This window comes from Microcebus murinus, chromosome 2 (assembly GCF_040939455.1).
Source record: "Microcebus murinus isolate Inina chromosome 2, M.murinus_Inina_mat1.0, whole genome shotgun sequence".
Lineage (NCBI taxonomy): Eukaryota > Metazoa > Chordata > Mammalia > Primates > Cheirogaleidae > Microcebus > Microcebus murinus.
Genome location: NC_134105.1, coordinates 107,069,979 through 107,087,198, shown reverse-complemented (window position 1 = coordinate 107,087,198; position 17,220 = coordinate 107,069,979). Strand labels below are relative to the sequence as shown.

The window sequence follows — 17,220 nt, the reverse complement described above, 5'->3', positions numbered from 1 at the left end:
CTGTCCATGCCTGGCCAGTTGTAAGAGGTGGACATAAATGGTTTCTTTGAACAAAGGAAGCAGAGAAGGACATGCAAATCAATTTCATTTCTCTAATTACCTCTGTTGGTGGAAGTGTTGACTGGGAAATAGGAAAACTGGGGTTTTTATAAACATGGGCAAATCATTTTCCTATCTGATTCTCAAATTACTACACCTCTATACTGGGGACAAGGATATATTTAGTTTGTATATATTTACATTACATTTACTAAAGTTTTTAGCTGGTTACCTTGTACAAAGAATTAGATAAATTACTGGACAACTTGCTGAATTTTAAACTTGGTGGGAAACTCCCGATGACAAAACTTTCCAATATAGAGCTTCAGTGGAAGAGGTTAGCAGAGTTTCCTCTGCGGAACTTGAAACCTGTTCCTCTTCCTCAATCTTACCTGAGGTCCAGGAGTCACCTCTGCTCCTTCAGATGTGAGAAATGTGCTTGTGGAGGGGGCAGGTGTAGCAGGACCCTCTTCTTTCTGCTTGCTCGTCTCTGAAGGGGTTGCTTCCTTTTCTGGTGTGGATTCGATTTTATTCATAACTAATGCAGAAAAAAGGGGAACATATAAACCCAGAGCTGATGGTCTCAGAGAGCTGAAGCAGTTTCCATCCTAATTCCTCTCAGCTGCTGCTGAGGACTCAGGTGTGCTCCACTGCATCAGCCCAGCCCGGCCTCAAGGTGACTGACAGTCTCAACACAGGTACCGGCACTTTCTCATGTTGCTCAGCGTTTCCCATATGCCTCCCCTGGGCACTGAGCACCTCTTTCCTGTCCTCTGAACTGTGAGTGATTAGTCAAGATCTTTCCCCATCCTGTTTTCCTATCATTGCCTTTTGAAAATCAAAGGATCTCATGATGCTGACTGCTTGGTCGTGTTCTCCAGATAATCTATTCAAATCACAAAACCAGTGAATGGAAATGTGATACAGGTTTGTGAGGGGAGACATGGAGATTTTGGACTTTGAGTTTTATGTATGTATAAACACATACACCCACATGTATTTTAACTCTGTCATTTCATGACAGGGAAGAACTTCATGCTTCTTGCAGGTAGGCTTATGCTTAACTACTACCTTTTTTATTATATAGGTTAATGATGAATTAAATAGACTCAATAGGACAGATACATTAACACGGTTAAATGTACATATCTCTGATATAAACAACAAATTTTATTTTATTTTTTTCATATATATTTATTTCAGAATATTACAGGGCTAAAACATTTTGGTTGCATAAATTGCTTTTGTACCATTTGAGTCAAAGTTCTAGTGTATTCATCACCCATACAGTGTGCATTGTACCTATAATGAACAACAAATTTAAAAGTATTATTTTGTCATTTTCTAACCTTTCTAATGTACTGGAAGTCTCAGTCTCTTATCAACTCCCTTGCATTCTAGTTCTTTCCCTGCATCCCCGATACGCCCTCCAAAATACAACATTCTGCATTAGAATTGGAATGCTCTAAGTTGTTCATTTGTTGGCATGTGAAGTGACAACACTGCCAAGGCCACTGAGTCACAACTTGTGACAGGGGCGTACCAACTTTGTCCAAGGTGAGGATCTAGTCAAGGTTGAGAAGAGTTGGGGACAGTGGCAGAGAGAAAATGTTCCCTGATCTCCGTTACCTTTTGACTTTTCCCTTCTAAGAGTTTCTGCGATGGGTTGAAGTTCTGGTATATTTTCACAGACTTGTATAAGTTTGTCCACGCTGCCGTCACGTGGGAATGTGTCGGACATCAACTTAGCAATCTTAATTTTGTCATATTTTTCTTGCGTTTCCTCACTCAGGTTTAACGTAGTGGCCAGTAAGAACGTCATCATTGTAAATGGATCATCAATGTTGTCCTGTAATACTTTAAGTAGGACAGTTTTCCAGCGTTTATCATCCTCCATGTTCAAAGACATAGGCGAGCCTACAAGAGAAAAATGACATGCAATGGGACACACCTATACAGACAATTTAAATGACTGCTTATGCCTACCTGAGTGAGGAGCCCATATGAAAGTGTTTTTCACGGATGTGCGTGACAAAGAGGGACTTATTGACCAGATATGCCACTGTGGAGATTGGGTCAAGAACTGCTGTATTGGGAATGCCTATGAAATTCATCCTGTCTAATAACGATAGTTGAGCTGTGTCCAAGTGGGTGTGGCAGAAGGAGGTGTGGAAAAAGGCCATTGTGACAGTGTTTAGAGCATGGGCTGTGCAGGGCTAGAGTTTCTGGTCCTACCCATCCTACCCTTGACTGGGTCTGGACCCCATCACCCAATGCCTGCCTGTTGATTTCTGACTCTTTGCACCCCCACTGACTAAACTGGTTTTAGTGTGAATGGTCTGCAGCCTCCTACTTTATACAAATACCCTTCTGAGATTCCAAGCTGGAGTCCCAATCCGAGTCCTCTTGTCTCTTCCCTCGTCAGCTCTCACCAACATCCCGTCTGCCTTGGTGTTGATCATATCCTCCGTGCCCTTAATACTACCACTGTGCATCTCCCTGCTCTCTCCTGCAGCATCACACAGTGTTTATTGGCTGAAATGATTTCATTAACTGCCTGATTCGATATTTTTAAGGCTTGATTTAACTAATGAATTCTTTCCAAGAGCCAGTTGTCTCTCCATAAGTCACGTTTTTATCCTACTACCCCACGGAAATCCTTCAATATTTCACCATGTTTATTTCAAAAATGTCTTACTTTGAAAATGTCTCAGAAGACCTTGAATATCTGCATCTTTTCTGCTTCTGATACTTTTGTATTCCTTATATCCTATGCTTCGGAAATATATATAGCACACCTTTTATTTTCATGCTTCACGAAGTACCTAATTCCTTTCTCACTGTCTGGAAAGCCAATCTTACATTTCTTTCTCTGACAACGTCCCCTACAAACTTTCAGTCTCACTGGAGGTTTTGTCTTCTGCAAGCTTCACCCAGAGTCCTAACATAGACCAGGGCCCAAATGGACTCACCTGGAAATTTTTAGCACTTTTTGTACTTCCTTGTTGATGCACAGTACATGGTATGGATTCCAATTATCTTTTTAAGTTAATGAACATTTTTAGATTGAGAATCATGTCTTTGCATATGTTTTGTATGATTGGGATATTTTATTAATAATTCCTGGCACTGTTATTTGCTTCCTTTTTGATTAACATGAGTGTCCTCCGACTGAAAAGGCTCATAGAATGAAGAGACGATCCATACAAAGACATATCATAGTGAAACTGAAGAGTATTAAATATAAAATGACTACTCTGGAGGCCTCCAGAAATGAAGAATATAGATCACCTACAAAGATTCAATAATCAGAATGAAACTGATTCTTAAAAATGAAACTGTCCATAGGAAGACCTGGAATAATTTTTATATAATTCTGTTCCAAAATCCCTTATCTATAGCAAAAAAAAAAATTAGAAATGGAAAGTTTTGATTTTTTTGTGGCTATGAAAGCATAACTTATTTGCAAAATAAAACCAAATGTGAAGTGACAGGAGGCTATGTATAATCTTAGTTTATTCCACTAAACTGTACATGTTCAAAGGTTTTGTTGTAAAATATTAACACTTTTGATTTTGGAATAATGACTTAGATCCCACTGGAGTTTCTAGTGATGCAGTATTTAGAATACATGTATTAATAGCCTTTCTGAAGCCTCCAAATCTGAGTTTCAAAAAAATGTCTAATCCCTTGGGTGTAAAAAAGGTATTCTCCACTTGTTTGAGGAAAAAGTAATTTTGAAGCTAGAATTTTAATCTAGACAAAATGGCATTCAAACATAATGAGCCTCAACAACTCTTTTCTGATACTGAAGTCATCAGTATTTTTGCAAGACAAAGACTTACACAAATACATCTATTGGAAGTAATATTCAACAAGAAAAAATTAATAACATTTTAAAACACTACTGACCAAAAGATAAATAAGTGTGGAAAATGAACTAGATTATGTGTGTCTATGTCTTAAAAAGAAAAGGCTGATTGAAAAGGAGAGAAACACAAAGTCTACTAATATGTGCAAGGAGGAAGAAAAAAGAATATGACAACTTACTAATAAATTTGTCTTAGAGGGTGAGATGGAGGTATAAGTTTAGAAAAAAACAAGACAATGAGGAGTTTATAAGAGTGCCATAAATTGAATATAGCAGTATATACTTAAAAGGCCTAACCAGTGAAGTGACAACTTTCATCAAATTTGATTTAAGAAATTGACATATATGTTACCAAAAGATCACCTAAAAATGAAAAAATTAAAAAAATTATCTTGAAAGGAGTAACTGAAAGAAAGCTGATTCTAAATAGACTTTAAGACAAAGAGTAATTTGAGATACCAAATAATGATAAAACATTCAACTCTTAGGAAAATACAAGTCTTAATTATGAATTAATATAATAATAAAATATATTATTTGTTGTTACTATATAGTCTTTCAATGTCACATGATTACTATTATATATTTCTTTTAATACACACACAGACACGCACACACACACCCACACACATATGTATTTATATATGTGTATATGAGTTTGTATACATGCATACATGATTACATATATATAATAGATATTATACATAGGTGTGTGTTAGCATATCTATACACTATATATGAATTTGAGAGCACTACAAGGAATAACACAATTTTATGATAGGATATCAGTAGATATTTCAACTACTAAATGAACAAGGTAAAAAAATTATAAATACATAAAAAATTCTGCCAGCATAATCAATAAATTAATAAGATTTTTCTTACATTTATAAAAGTCAGAAATCAACATTTAAAATCTCACATTCTATTCAAACACACAAGAAATAAATATTGTAGCAGCCTATGTAAAAAGTTTTTTAAAAGTTCTAAAAGTTAGCAATAGAAATCTTTTTCTAATTGACTCCACCACCTTGCCACCAGACAAAACAAAATCATTAACTTTCAGGAGGGCATAAAGTAATCCCCCAAATGACTGAAATACTGCCTTAAATACCTGGTGTAGAATGGAGGTAAAGTAAAAGTTATACATACTTAGGAAAATGTTAAGACACCACTTATTGGAATATCTGTGTTTGTGAAACTGAGAAATTTTCTACTATGTGTGCATTTGTTCTCATGTTTTGTGAAATTGTAATAATACCATTAAGATACAGCTCTATGTCCAGATAGGATTTTCACTTAATAGTATTCATGATCTTGTTCATACCACTCTCTTGTCTTTTACCCAGGCCCCCCCAACAGCCACTGAGTTCCTCAGCACCCAAGAGAACCAAAGCCTTTTTCCAAATTATAGTATCAATCTGGTGGGAAATTAATTAATAGGACTCAGAAAATTAATTTAAAAATCTTTAACGTTCAAAATGCATTTCTCCTTTTTCAGGCCTCAGTTGTGATGGAATTAAAAATGTCTACTATCTTTCTAAGTAAGTGAAGAATTAAAACCAAGCAACTGTAGTTTTCGTTTTCCTGAGTACAGTTGACATCAGCCCTACTCCCCTCACCCAAACGTGGAAGAACCAATCCTGATTTTCTCTTCATGATCTTGTGCATTTTAAGGAAGAACTCAGATCTTCTCTACAAATAATACCCACAGTACTCACCTCACTGGAAATTTCTTCAAAAGTAGTCTAGATTTTGAGATCTTCAGAAATGCAGGACTCAGTGTTGCTTTGAGAAGAGAGAGAAAGCAGTAACACTTGCAGGATTTTATACTTTCATGAAATGCTATGCAAATGAAATATTTCAAAAGACAACAGGCAAAAAGCCCTGATTAGAGTAACTTGATAACTTGACTCATGTCGAGGAATGGCTCCAGGGAGAAAGGAGTTGTGAAACAATGTTGACACTTCACCTATCAGTGTTCTTGGTTTTCCATTCTCTTAGAGAAAATTAACAGCTTCCTTCCTGTAAATCTCTTTACCAAAATAAAAAGGGGAAGGGTAGAGAGTGAAGTGGGTGATGAGAAATTACTTAGTGGTTACAATGTATATTATTTGGGTGAGAGATACAATAAAATCCCTGACTTTAGCACTATGCAATATATCCATGTAACAAAATTACACTTTAAACCCATGCATTTGTACAAATGAATAAATTATATATATTATATATTTAATTTATTTCATATGTATAATATATATATTTTTTACAAATTGTCAATAGCTGAAAGGAGTTCCAACATTACAACCTTCTTATTTAGCAGTCTCACACGTGGGCGATTAGAAACAAATTCCCTTGAATGATGCTCAAGTGAGCCACCCAACCGTGTCTCCCTCATTTCCTGCACTCTAAGTGGAGTAGCAGGAGGAGATTTTGGTAGAATCATCTATCGGTATTAGTACACAACTCCGTCTCTTGGATGGGGGAATGTCTGCTATAGAACGTTATTGGTTTAAATACTATCTTAGCCATTCACCCAGTAAATAGTAGTTAACAAATCTGGGGCTTGCTGGGTCAGGAAACCATTATGAACATGTAAATCCTTCCTCAAATATACATAAAGGAGTTTGATACTAGCTGTCTTCTTGGCTATGACTAGGCTACTTTACCTCAATGATTTATGATTACTCATGCTTTCTGCATTATTCACAGAATAATATGAGTGGGTGGTTCATTCGTATCATGATCACATTGAACTCTGGGACTTTCTGGAAGTGTACTGAAGTTTTTACGGGTAGGGGCATGTTAAAATCTCTGTTCAGCAGTGTTTCTTCAGCTAAGGACAGTGGGTGCCCTCAGGAGTACTGTAACCCCACAGTCATATAAATAGAACCATCCAGCAGGTGGTGCTGTAATCCACCATCTGATCTGCAAACAGGATGTGGCCACCTGTGGAACAAGGAGCCTCAAAGACAAGCTCATACAGGCAATGATCTGATTCTAAGCAGCAGAAGGAAGCTCATTGTCTTAATGCAAACTAGGGTCACAGAGAGCATACATGAAGTCTGGGTTTAAAACCATATGAATACCTTTACCAAAGCAGGAGTAAGTCATGAAAAAGCAAAGAGGACCTGTGTAGTGAAGGTCATGAACACCTTTGGGTGTTCTTGATTCTCTTTTACAGGCTTTAGGTTGCTGTTAAGGTGGATGAATTGAGCTAGACTTAAGGTATGTAGCAGAGAGGGTAGTGAGGGAAATCAGAGAGGACCCAATTCAGAGGTCAGAGGGTAGAGGACACCTGGCAGGGATGACCACGTTTCAGGATGTTTTTCTGCCTCTTTATCTATAATTATATCGTGTGGGGAAATGTCTTCAGTTGAGACTCCAGCATACACCATACAAATTAGTGACACCAATAAAGACAATTCAGAAAAATGCTCCATAATCCATACCATCCGATGAAATTTTAATAGATGAAGCAAAGAAATGTTTAAAAAGGTTCATTTTTTTTCTGACTCCGAGGCAGTGGCTGAACAACTGGTCATGGGCCATCATATTAAAAAGCTCACCAATAGAACACACAGCAACATCTGATATGAGGAAAAATGTATGGATAAACCTGCATGACTCTTAATCATCTGAAATACAAATTCCCAGGGTCAAAGTCCTCAGGAAAATGTCCCACCAGAGTGATGTCCTGCCCAAGATATTGGCAAATTACTGTGTTGGGGACAATACTAACATGACCATCATCTGCTTTTGTAAATCAAGTTTTACTGAAACAAAGTTATGTTTGCTCATTTATGCATTGTCAATGTCTATACCATGTTGGAGCTGTGGAGTTGACAAGCTGCAGGAGGGTTCATCTGGATGCAGAGCCTAAAATATTACTACATGGCTCTTCATAGAAAACAGTTGTCAAACAGTACCCGGCTATCAGTCTAAGAGACAGCAGAGACACTCTAAGGAGAAAAGCAAGAGTAGTAGAAGAGCAATCACATCAAGAAACCATACTCAGAGAATTTTAAGGCCCATGGATGAAGGCATATAATAAGGTTTTTGGTCTAAAAGAAAAAATGGAAATGGAGAGCGTTAAACCCCTTTTCCAACTGACTATCCCTAAAGGCCAGAATAAAACCTATTAGTATGGGAGCTCAGTCAGCAAAATTGATTTACACATTCATGGAGTCATCAGTGACTGGAACAAGTGCCTCCTCCTTTGCCTTCTCAGAGAAAGAGGTGTGTCCTTCTCAGAAAACTGGAAAGGGTGATAGAGTTTTAACTGTTGAACCAATCTTATACACCTTAGAACACTTTTTCATAATGTCTTATGATTTATTAAATATTAATAGGTTTAATTTTTAAATATTTTAAACGTATTTTTGCATTTATTTTCACGAGGGAAATGGGTTTTTTTTCTTTTTGTGTAATATCTTTATTAGATTAGTATTACACTAATACTGGCATTTCTAAAAGAATGTGTTTAAGATTATTAATATTTTCTCCTCAAATATTTAATAGAGGTTATCATGTGTCTATTCCCAAAACTTTCACTGTAGACAGATTTTTTTATTATGACATCCTTTTTTGTATTAGACACAGGAATATTTATTTGTTTTATCTTTTTATGAGACAGTTTTGGCAAGTTGTGTTTTATAGGAATTTTGTCTCTTAGATCTAAGTTATTAAACTTACTGGCATAATATTGTTTGTAATATTCTCTTATTATCTTTTTATTTGTATTATGTGTAGTGGCATTTGTTTACATTCCTGTATTGGTCATTTATATTTTCCCTCCTTATTTTTTTAATTAGTCTTAGTAGGCAGACTCTCTGTGAGGAGGATGCTTAGGGAAACCCCAATTTAAGAGGGGAGACAAAACAACACTACAGGAATTTGAACCTGTGGCACCTACAGCAAAAGCAAACATTAAACAATGTTCTAACACCCAGCTGGTTTAACAAATAATTTCATACTAAAGGTCTAGTTATTTCACTTCAGTTTTATTATTATTATAGATTTAAGGCGTAGCAGTGCAGTTTGTGACCTGGATATATTGCATAGTTGTGAAATCTGGGCTTTTATTGTAGCCATCACCTGAATTGTGAATATCATACTGACTAAGCAATTCCTCTTCCCACTCTTCTGCATCTCCGGTATCCATTATTCCACTCGCTGTGTTCATGTGTATGCGTTATTTAGCCCCACTTTTAAGTGAGAACTTGCAATATTTGCTGTCCAGATATAAAATATAATTAGAAAATGTTTCTTATTCTTAATCAACTTAAAAGATAACTGTTTCCTTAAAGTAATAATAATGAAAATGTATCCAGTGCTTATAGCATATAGATAAATGAAATGAATGACACAATTGTCATAGGGAAAGAGGTGGAGGAATTGAAAATCCTCTGTTATAAGTAACCTGCATTATATGTGAAGCGATATAGTGTTATTTGAAGGTAGGTTTACATTATTTAAAAATATATTTTGGAAACTCTCAGGCAACCGCTAAAATATTTAATAAGAAGTATAATTTGTATGCTATGAGATGAAATAAAAAGGGATCATAAAATGCTCAGTTAAAACCGTAGGAGGCAGAAAAAGAGGGGGCAAAGAAAGAAAGAACAAATACTTCAAGTAGAATACAGCCAAAACACAGCAATATAGTATAGTGTGGTAAGATAGTAAGAAGATAGGAATCCAAGTACAACAATAACTTTGGAAGAGCCCTGATTTGTAGCATTTGTAAATTTCCATTGTGTAAATATTACCACCTCTGTTGATTTCATGATGCCAAATGTTTAACAATCGGCTCAAAAAACTCATGAATATTTAGTAATCAGTTCTTTCTAATGTCTAGCTGGGGAATGAATGGAGTTCAGCACACCACTGCCTTCAATTCATCTTTCTCCAAACATAGTGTGTGTGTGTCTCTCTCTCTCTTATGTATTTGTCGGGATAATTGCCAGAATATACAGATAAAATGTTAAATGTTAATTGAGAGAGATATTATGTTCTGAGAGATAATATCTCTCAATTATGTACTTTTTTTTGTTTCTTTTTTTTTTTTTTTTACAATAATCTTCCATTTGTCTCTTTATGACAAAAGGCAGCTTACTATTTTAACTTCTGGCATCATTTTCCATACCCTTACACATATACTAGTGTTTAGATTTTGCAGAACTGTTTATGTTGTTTCATACTTTTGAGTATTTGTACATTTCTTTTATCAGTATTTTCAATGTCTTTGCCTCACTCAGAAAAATAGTATCTACTGGCTACTGATTTCTCACAATGCAGCTGGACTGTATTAAATAACGTATATGCATATGAAACTTGATTTTCAAATCAAGCCTATGAGGCACAATTTCCCCATTTGAGAGAAGATTATTGTCTTACACTATTTGGGCTCATATAAAAATATCATAGTTTATGTACCTTAAATGACAGACGTTTCTCTCAGTTCTGGATACTGGGACTTCCTAGGTCAAGGTGGTGGCCAGTTTGGTTTCTGGTGTGGGCTCTCTTCTAGGCTTGCAGATAGCTGTACTCCTGCTGGGTCCTCACCTTGTGGAAAGAAAGAGAGAAGAGGAGAGGAGAGGAGAGGAGAGGAGAGGAGAGGAGAGGAGAGGAGAGGAGAGGAGAGGAGAAGACAGGAGAGGATTCTCTGATGCCTCTTCTTACAAGGGCACTATCTCATTATGAAGACACCACCATCATAACCTACTTCCCACCCAAAGGGCCTATATTTTCAAATAGCATCACATTGGATGTTAGGGCTTCACCATATGAATTTGGGGACATAATCCTGTTTGTAGCAACCATTTAAGCTGTTTATCCCATATTATCTGATTAGTGAAAATTGGAGCTGGATTCAAACCAGGTCTATCTTATTCCAAATCCATGTTCTTGACCGCTAAGCAAAATTACTTGCCTGCCTTACTAATTTCTATAAATCTTTTATTATTTATCCCACCATTCATATCCTTTTAAGCTTATATGAATGCCATTTCCATCAGTATCTCTAAACAAAATGTTCTACTTACAGTATTAGTACATGGGCATTGTATGGATTCTCATGCTTCCTGCTTGGGCTAGACAATTTGGGTTCAAACACAGGAATTGGATTCTACCAAGCCTAAACCATATTTTTCTCTTTTGGAAAATTAATACTTGTCTATCCAACTCCCACCTTAATGAAAGTATGAATTTCAGATGTCAGCCTCAATCTTTGGTTCATAGATCTCAGTTGAAAGCAAGAGTTGAAGCTTATCTCCCTCCTCCCCCTTGATATTGTGCTATTTTATTTTCCTCGCTACATTTAAGGTTTCTATATTTTCCTATATTTCACAGATTGTGTTCTACTTAACATGCATTTTATTATTAAATTATATTATTATATGATAGAGTTATAGGATGATTACATTCTACAGATAAATTGAGTTAAGGAAGGTAGACCACCCACACCATGTGTGAATGTGTTTAGGTAGTAAGTTAACCGATAGGAAAACTGCATCCAGGACCAAGAATCAGCCCCCATAAGCTAAGACCAAAGAAATAGGCCGACAACTCCAGGTTGCTAGCTAGTCAGTGACTTATTCTAGAGAAACTTATATATTTGGCAGTTTTAAGCAGGAGCAAGAGGAGGTAGATTTCCCTGTTTGCAATAAAGGACTGTCTAACTTTTTATACCGCAAGAAAAAAAAGGGAAAGAGAAAGCAGGAATAACACACTTATCACCAATAGTGTGTTAAGCCCTCTGGTTGCTCTCCTAATCTATTTACTTCCTGTTTAAAGGGATTGTTTGAATTTCTACAATCCAGTCTGCATTCCTAAGGGGAAGGAGGATGTTTCTGGAAGTAGCAGTTAACTTGGCACCAGTAAAGCATTTTCCAGATGGACTGCAGCCTCCTACAGCTCACTTTGAGGTCAGTTCCCAGAACACATTTTCAGCGCAGTGAAATTCCTTCTTCTCCAACTTGAATGCTTCTCCCAACTAGTCTTTCCCTGTAATTTTGTAGTTTGTATTGAATTTTTCTCTTCTTTTATATTTACTTTTGCACAAAGCTATAAACTCCAGATAATTCTTGTAGCAGCAATTGTTTCTGTAGTTTTGGGGATAAGCTCTCCACTTTGGACTGAAATAAAGATGACACTCAGTGTTGAGGCAGGTGAGGAAAGTGAATTCCTATGTTAATCTCAGGGGCCATATGGATCAGTTTGGTCCTACTGCACACGGCTGACGTTGGCACTATTAATCTCATGTGCATTGCATGGCACATGTAGAGTATATGAGTGAGTGACATTTCTGAATCACTGTTCTCTGACCCATACTGCAATGGACAAGGTATACGTTCCTACTGGTTCAGTCTGTTCTGTGCTGTCGTAATGGAATAGCAGACTAGGTAATTTACACAGAATAGAAATTTATTTCTCACAGTTCTGGAGGCTGGGAGGTTTAAGATCAAGGCACTACTATCTGGTGAGGCCTTCTTACTGTGTCTTTGCATGATGGAAAAGCAAAAAAAGAAGAAAAAACTAATTCACTCCTTCACTCCCTGAAGCCCTATTATGAATAGCATTAATCCATTTGTGAGAGTGGAGCTCTCAAGATCTGAGCACATCCCATTATGTACTAACTTTCAACATGAGTTTTTGAGAGAAAGAAAAAATATTCAAACTATAGCACCTACTCCTGCTCTATCTCTGGTGTCCCCATGCTGTATTTGTTTAATTCATCTAAGACAGACTAATCTCCAGGAAGTATCATTGAGAATCTTTACTAGATTGATAATTCCTTTACTCTGTTTTATTTCAATATTTCCTCTTTTGCGTCTTAAGATTTCTGCAGACATCACCCTCATATAGATCATGAGAATCTTTACTGTTGTCAGTAGTGAACTCTGCACCCTAAATATCTATTTTTTGGAATTGTTACCTCACATTACTAAAATCCATAATTTACTCAGATTTACTCAATAAGAGAAAAAAGAATTAGAACTTATATTTCTTAATATTTTTGCTTGATTTGGGGTGTTGACATATTGAGAAGATAAAAGTAATTTGCAAGTAATGGAGAAGTGGTGTTTGAATTTTATTTCCTTTAATGTTTTAGATCAGGGCTTGAGAAACTTTGTTACAAGGAAAGAAACTCCTAAGCAACAAAATAAATGTTTCTGTATTCTTGGATTTTTCAGGTATCAGTGCTTGAGTGTAAGACAGGAAAAAAATACAGAATTATGGACATAAAAGATTGTAGAATGTTAGTGGAACAAATGCCTACTATTGTGGTCTGTCTTGTTTCCTAGCCAATGACAAGTGGCTAATGCTCCTCAGGCTAACAGAATCAAACCCTGATTTACTCATCCAGGGGTAGGGAACATACGGCCTTGGGGGCCCACATGGCCTTCTGGATCCTTGAGACTGTGGCCTTTAATTGAATCCAAATTTTACAGAGCAAATCCTTTTTTTGTTTGTTTTGTGTTGAGACAGAGTCTCGCTCTGTCACCCTGTCTAGAGTTCAGTGGCATGATCATAGCTCACTGCAACCTCAAACTCCTGGGCTCCAGCGATCCTCTTGCCTCAGCCTCCTGAGTAGGCGGGACTACAGGCGTGTGCCACTACACCTGATTAATCTTTTTGGTTTTCGTAGAAATGGGCTCTTGCTCAGGCTGTTCTCAAACTCCTGGCCTCAAGTGATCCTCTCCCTTTGGCCTCCCAGAGTGCTAGCTTTACAGGTGTGAAACAAAGGGATTTGTTCTGTGAAGTTTGGATTCAGTCCAGAGGCCACACTTGGGGATCTGGAGGGCCACATATGGCCTTGAGGTCACAGGTTCCCCACCCCTGCATGAGTATCATCAATTTGCAAAGAGATAAGGGATTACTCAGAGAGCAGAAACTGAGCTCTCCCAAGGAGTTTGGAATATGGCAAGTTATTGCTTCTTAACATTATGGTAGTAATTTAAGAACTGTATGATTTTATAATTGCAGAATATTATGGCATAGCCAGAGTAAAAGTACACCCACAGTCTAAATAAATATTGGATGCACCAGTTAAATTATGGGGAAAAAATAACTAATAAAAGAAACATTAAAATAAATTCCATGTTTCGTAATAACTTACAAATTCAGTTACTTTTAGTTTCCATGTAGTACACCAAGTTTTACTTCCTTTTTACAATCTAGGTTAGCTGGTGGGATGAAACCATAAGAATCTGGATTACTCTTCCTAGGGACAGAAATATAAACGTTTCCTATCTTTATTATATATGGGATTATATATATGGCATAATATCTTAAATTTTGAAAAGCCCTCTCAACTTTTCTCACTTTTGAAATTATTCCACAAGTAGAACTGTAATTTGATTACAGTGATTTGTTCTGTTTTTTATCTGTGCTATTTCTGGCTTGGAAATCCCTCTTTGAAATTGTACAGTGAGGACATTTACTCTATCCATGCTCAAGTAACTCTGGCTCTTGATTAATCAAGCCAAATACATCAAGGAAATCTAGTAAGTGGAGATGCCAAGGGCAGAACTTTTAGATAAGGAAGCTTAGACTGTAGATTCAACAAATATTCATTTAACAAGTGTTTATTAAATACCTACTATGTGCCAAATACTATTCTTGGTCGTAGGAGTATAGCAATGAACAGTAGGCAACGTTCGTGCCTACAAGTCACTTCTACTTCTGTAGACTGTCAATTAAAGAATAAACAAATAACAAGAGCATATATAATATAATGTCAAGTTTATAAGTGCAATCAGGAGCTGCAAATGGGCCAGGCGCCTAGCACTTTGGGAGGGGCTGAAACAGGAGGATCACTTGAGGCCAGGAGTCAAGACCAGTCTGAGTGAGACCTCATATCTACAAAAATTAGGAAAATTAGCTGGGTGTGGCGGTGTACACCTGTAGTCCCAGCTACTTGGGAGGCTGAGGCAGGAGAATTGCTTGAATCCAGGACCTATGATGACACCACTGCACTCCAGCCCTGAGTGACAAAGAAAGACCCTGTACCCCCTGCCACATCCCCAGAAAGAACTGCAAATGATGTAAGTTAATGGAGAATAATGGGATCATTTGCTATTTTGCAGCATGTGCTCACCAAAGGTTGAGCTTAGAAGGGTGCAATTGAAGACAAATCTGAATAGAGTGAGAGAGCCAGCTGTGCAGATATTCTAGGGCAGGTGTCCTCAAACTACAGCTGGCGGGCCACGTACGGCAGAGGACATTTATCATGACCACCAGGTGTTTCTGCCGCTGCTGCCTGTCCTGCTTAGCAGCCTACTCGTCCTGGGCCCACAGTGCGCATGTGTGGAATGTGCGCCGTGCTTTTCAACGGCCCTCCAATGGTCTGAGGGACAGTGAACTGGCCCCCTGTTTAAAAAGTTTGAGGACCCCTGTTCTAGGGGAAGAGAGATAAATGATTAAGGCAAAAGAAAATGCTAACATTAATACTTCAGTTATAACAGGGCTAGCTAGCTATTTGGGGGTGGTACCTTCCAAATCATAGCAAACAACACCAGCATTATTTTTCTTTTTTTCTTTTTTAAAAATGGGATCACTCCATACTTTCTGTACAAGAAGGCAGTTGGCAAACAAAGAACAGAGAATGTGGATTCAGGACACTTTGGATCAGTGTATTGTATTGCCTTTTATTGGCTGTGTGGCCTTGGTTAAGTTTATTCCACCTAATTTAAGTTTTAATAATTGTAGATTATAATAAATAGCAAATGTCCTGTGTCAGGTACTGGGTACTTTCACCTGGGGTTGGGGGTAGTAATTATCATCCCATTTCAGAGATAAGTAGGTGCTCCCTGAAGTTTTTTTTCCTGTTCCCTCTTCCAGGCTCCATGTGAAAGTACATTGTAAACAGCGAGATGCCATCTGGTGGTTAGGTATTATGCATGGCTCATGGCTGCTTCTCAAACTGCAGTGTGGGCTTCTCTAGGGTCATGAGGACACCAGATAGATCCACATGTAGTTTCTTCTCTTTCATTGTTGGTTGTGATTTTTTTTTTAAGAAAAAAGGAGATTTGGGAACATTTATAAGGATTTTTTTAGAAAAAAACATTGTGTAAATCTTTAGCATTTTTTGTGTTCTTTTCATCTTCACAGATTTTTTAATTGTTCTATTTTTTGCCAGTTTACTTATTTATTTATATAAAAAAATTAAGGGGGTACAAATGTTTTAGGTTACATGGATCTCTTTTGTAATCCTTGGGCCCATCACCCAAATAGCACTCATTGTACCCATTACCTACATTTTTTGCCCCTCCACTAATTTTACTTCCCTCTGTGTGCATGTGTGTTCATGCTGGCCTTTTCATCCTGTTGGATATTCCCTTATTGCTTTGTTCTACCTCTTATTCTATTGTTTTATAAAAGCTGTGAGTTTTGTGAGGTGTTTTTTTGTTTTTTTTTTTAAGGTGATTTTATGCTAGTGAGAATCTGTTATGTTAATTTGTGGATAGTCCTGTTCTAAGTATTTAGTTCAGGGCAAGTTTGGTCATGGCAAATTCCCTCAATGTTTGCTTGTCTGGGAAAGACTTAATTTCTGCATATATTGTGAAATTTAGTTTTTCATGATACAAAATTCTAGGCTGGCATTTGTTCTGTTTAAGAAGATTGAAGACTGGGCGCCTATTCATTCTGGCTTATAAGGTTTCCTTTGAGAAGTCTGCAGTTAGCTTGAGGGGTTTTTCTGTGTGGCTTATTTGGTGCCTTCATCTTGCTGCTTGCAAATTATTTTCTTTCATTTTGATTTTGGCAGGTCGATTACTGTGTATCTTAGAAATAACCTTATTGCTATACATTTTCCCAGTGTTTGATGTCCCTCTTGTATCTGCATGTCTGAATTTCTTGCAATATAAGGGAAGTTTTTTTCAATAATTTCCTCAGGTAGATTTTCCATGCTTTTAGCTCTTTCTTCACCCACAGAGATACCTATAATTCAAATGTTATTAATAGTTCACTTCACATAGTCTCGTATCTCTCTCAGTGATTGCTGAGACGTTTTTATATTCTCTGCTTCTTTGAATGACTCAGTTATCTTGAGAGACTTGTATTCAAGCTCTGAAATTCTTTCTTCCCCTTGGGTTAGCCTGTTGTGAAAGTTTTCTGCTGTGTTTTGAAACTCTGTAAATGACTCTTTCATTTCTTTAGGTTCTATTATATCCTTTCATATGCTAGCTAGCTCTCTAGTGACTTTTTCATTTTTTTCATTGATTTCCTGAAAATGTGTTGGCTTCTTTTTGTTGGTTTTTAGCTTTCTCTTTGATTACATTCACCTTATTTGCCATCCATATTTT

The 17,220-nt window shown here is 37.0% G+C and overlaps 1 protein-coding gene across 1 annotated transcript in view; it reads right to left on the bottom strand.

The window, feature by feature from the left end:
• Nucleotides 1-17,220, bottom strand: part of LOC105864482 (gamma-interferon-inducible protein 16-like) — a 64,631-nt gene that overhangs the window by 10,352 nt on the left and 37,059 nt on the right. The window contains exons 11-12 of the mRNA XM_012752381.3: nucleotides 1,669-1,956; nucleotides 432-577 (exon numbers count right to left, since the gene is read on the bottom strand). Of these exons, the coding sequence (XP_012607835.2) occupies nucleotides 432-577; nucleotides 1,669-1,956 (434 nt within the window). The remainder of the gene's footprint in view (nucleotides 1-431; nucleotides 578-1,668; nucleotides 1,957-17,220) is intronic.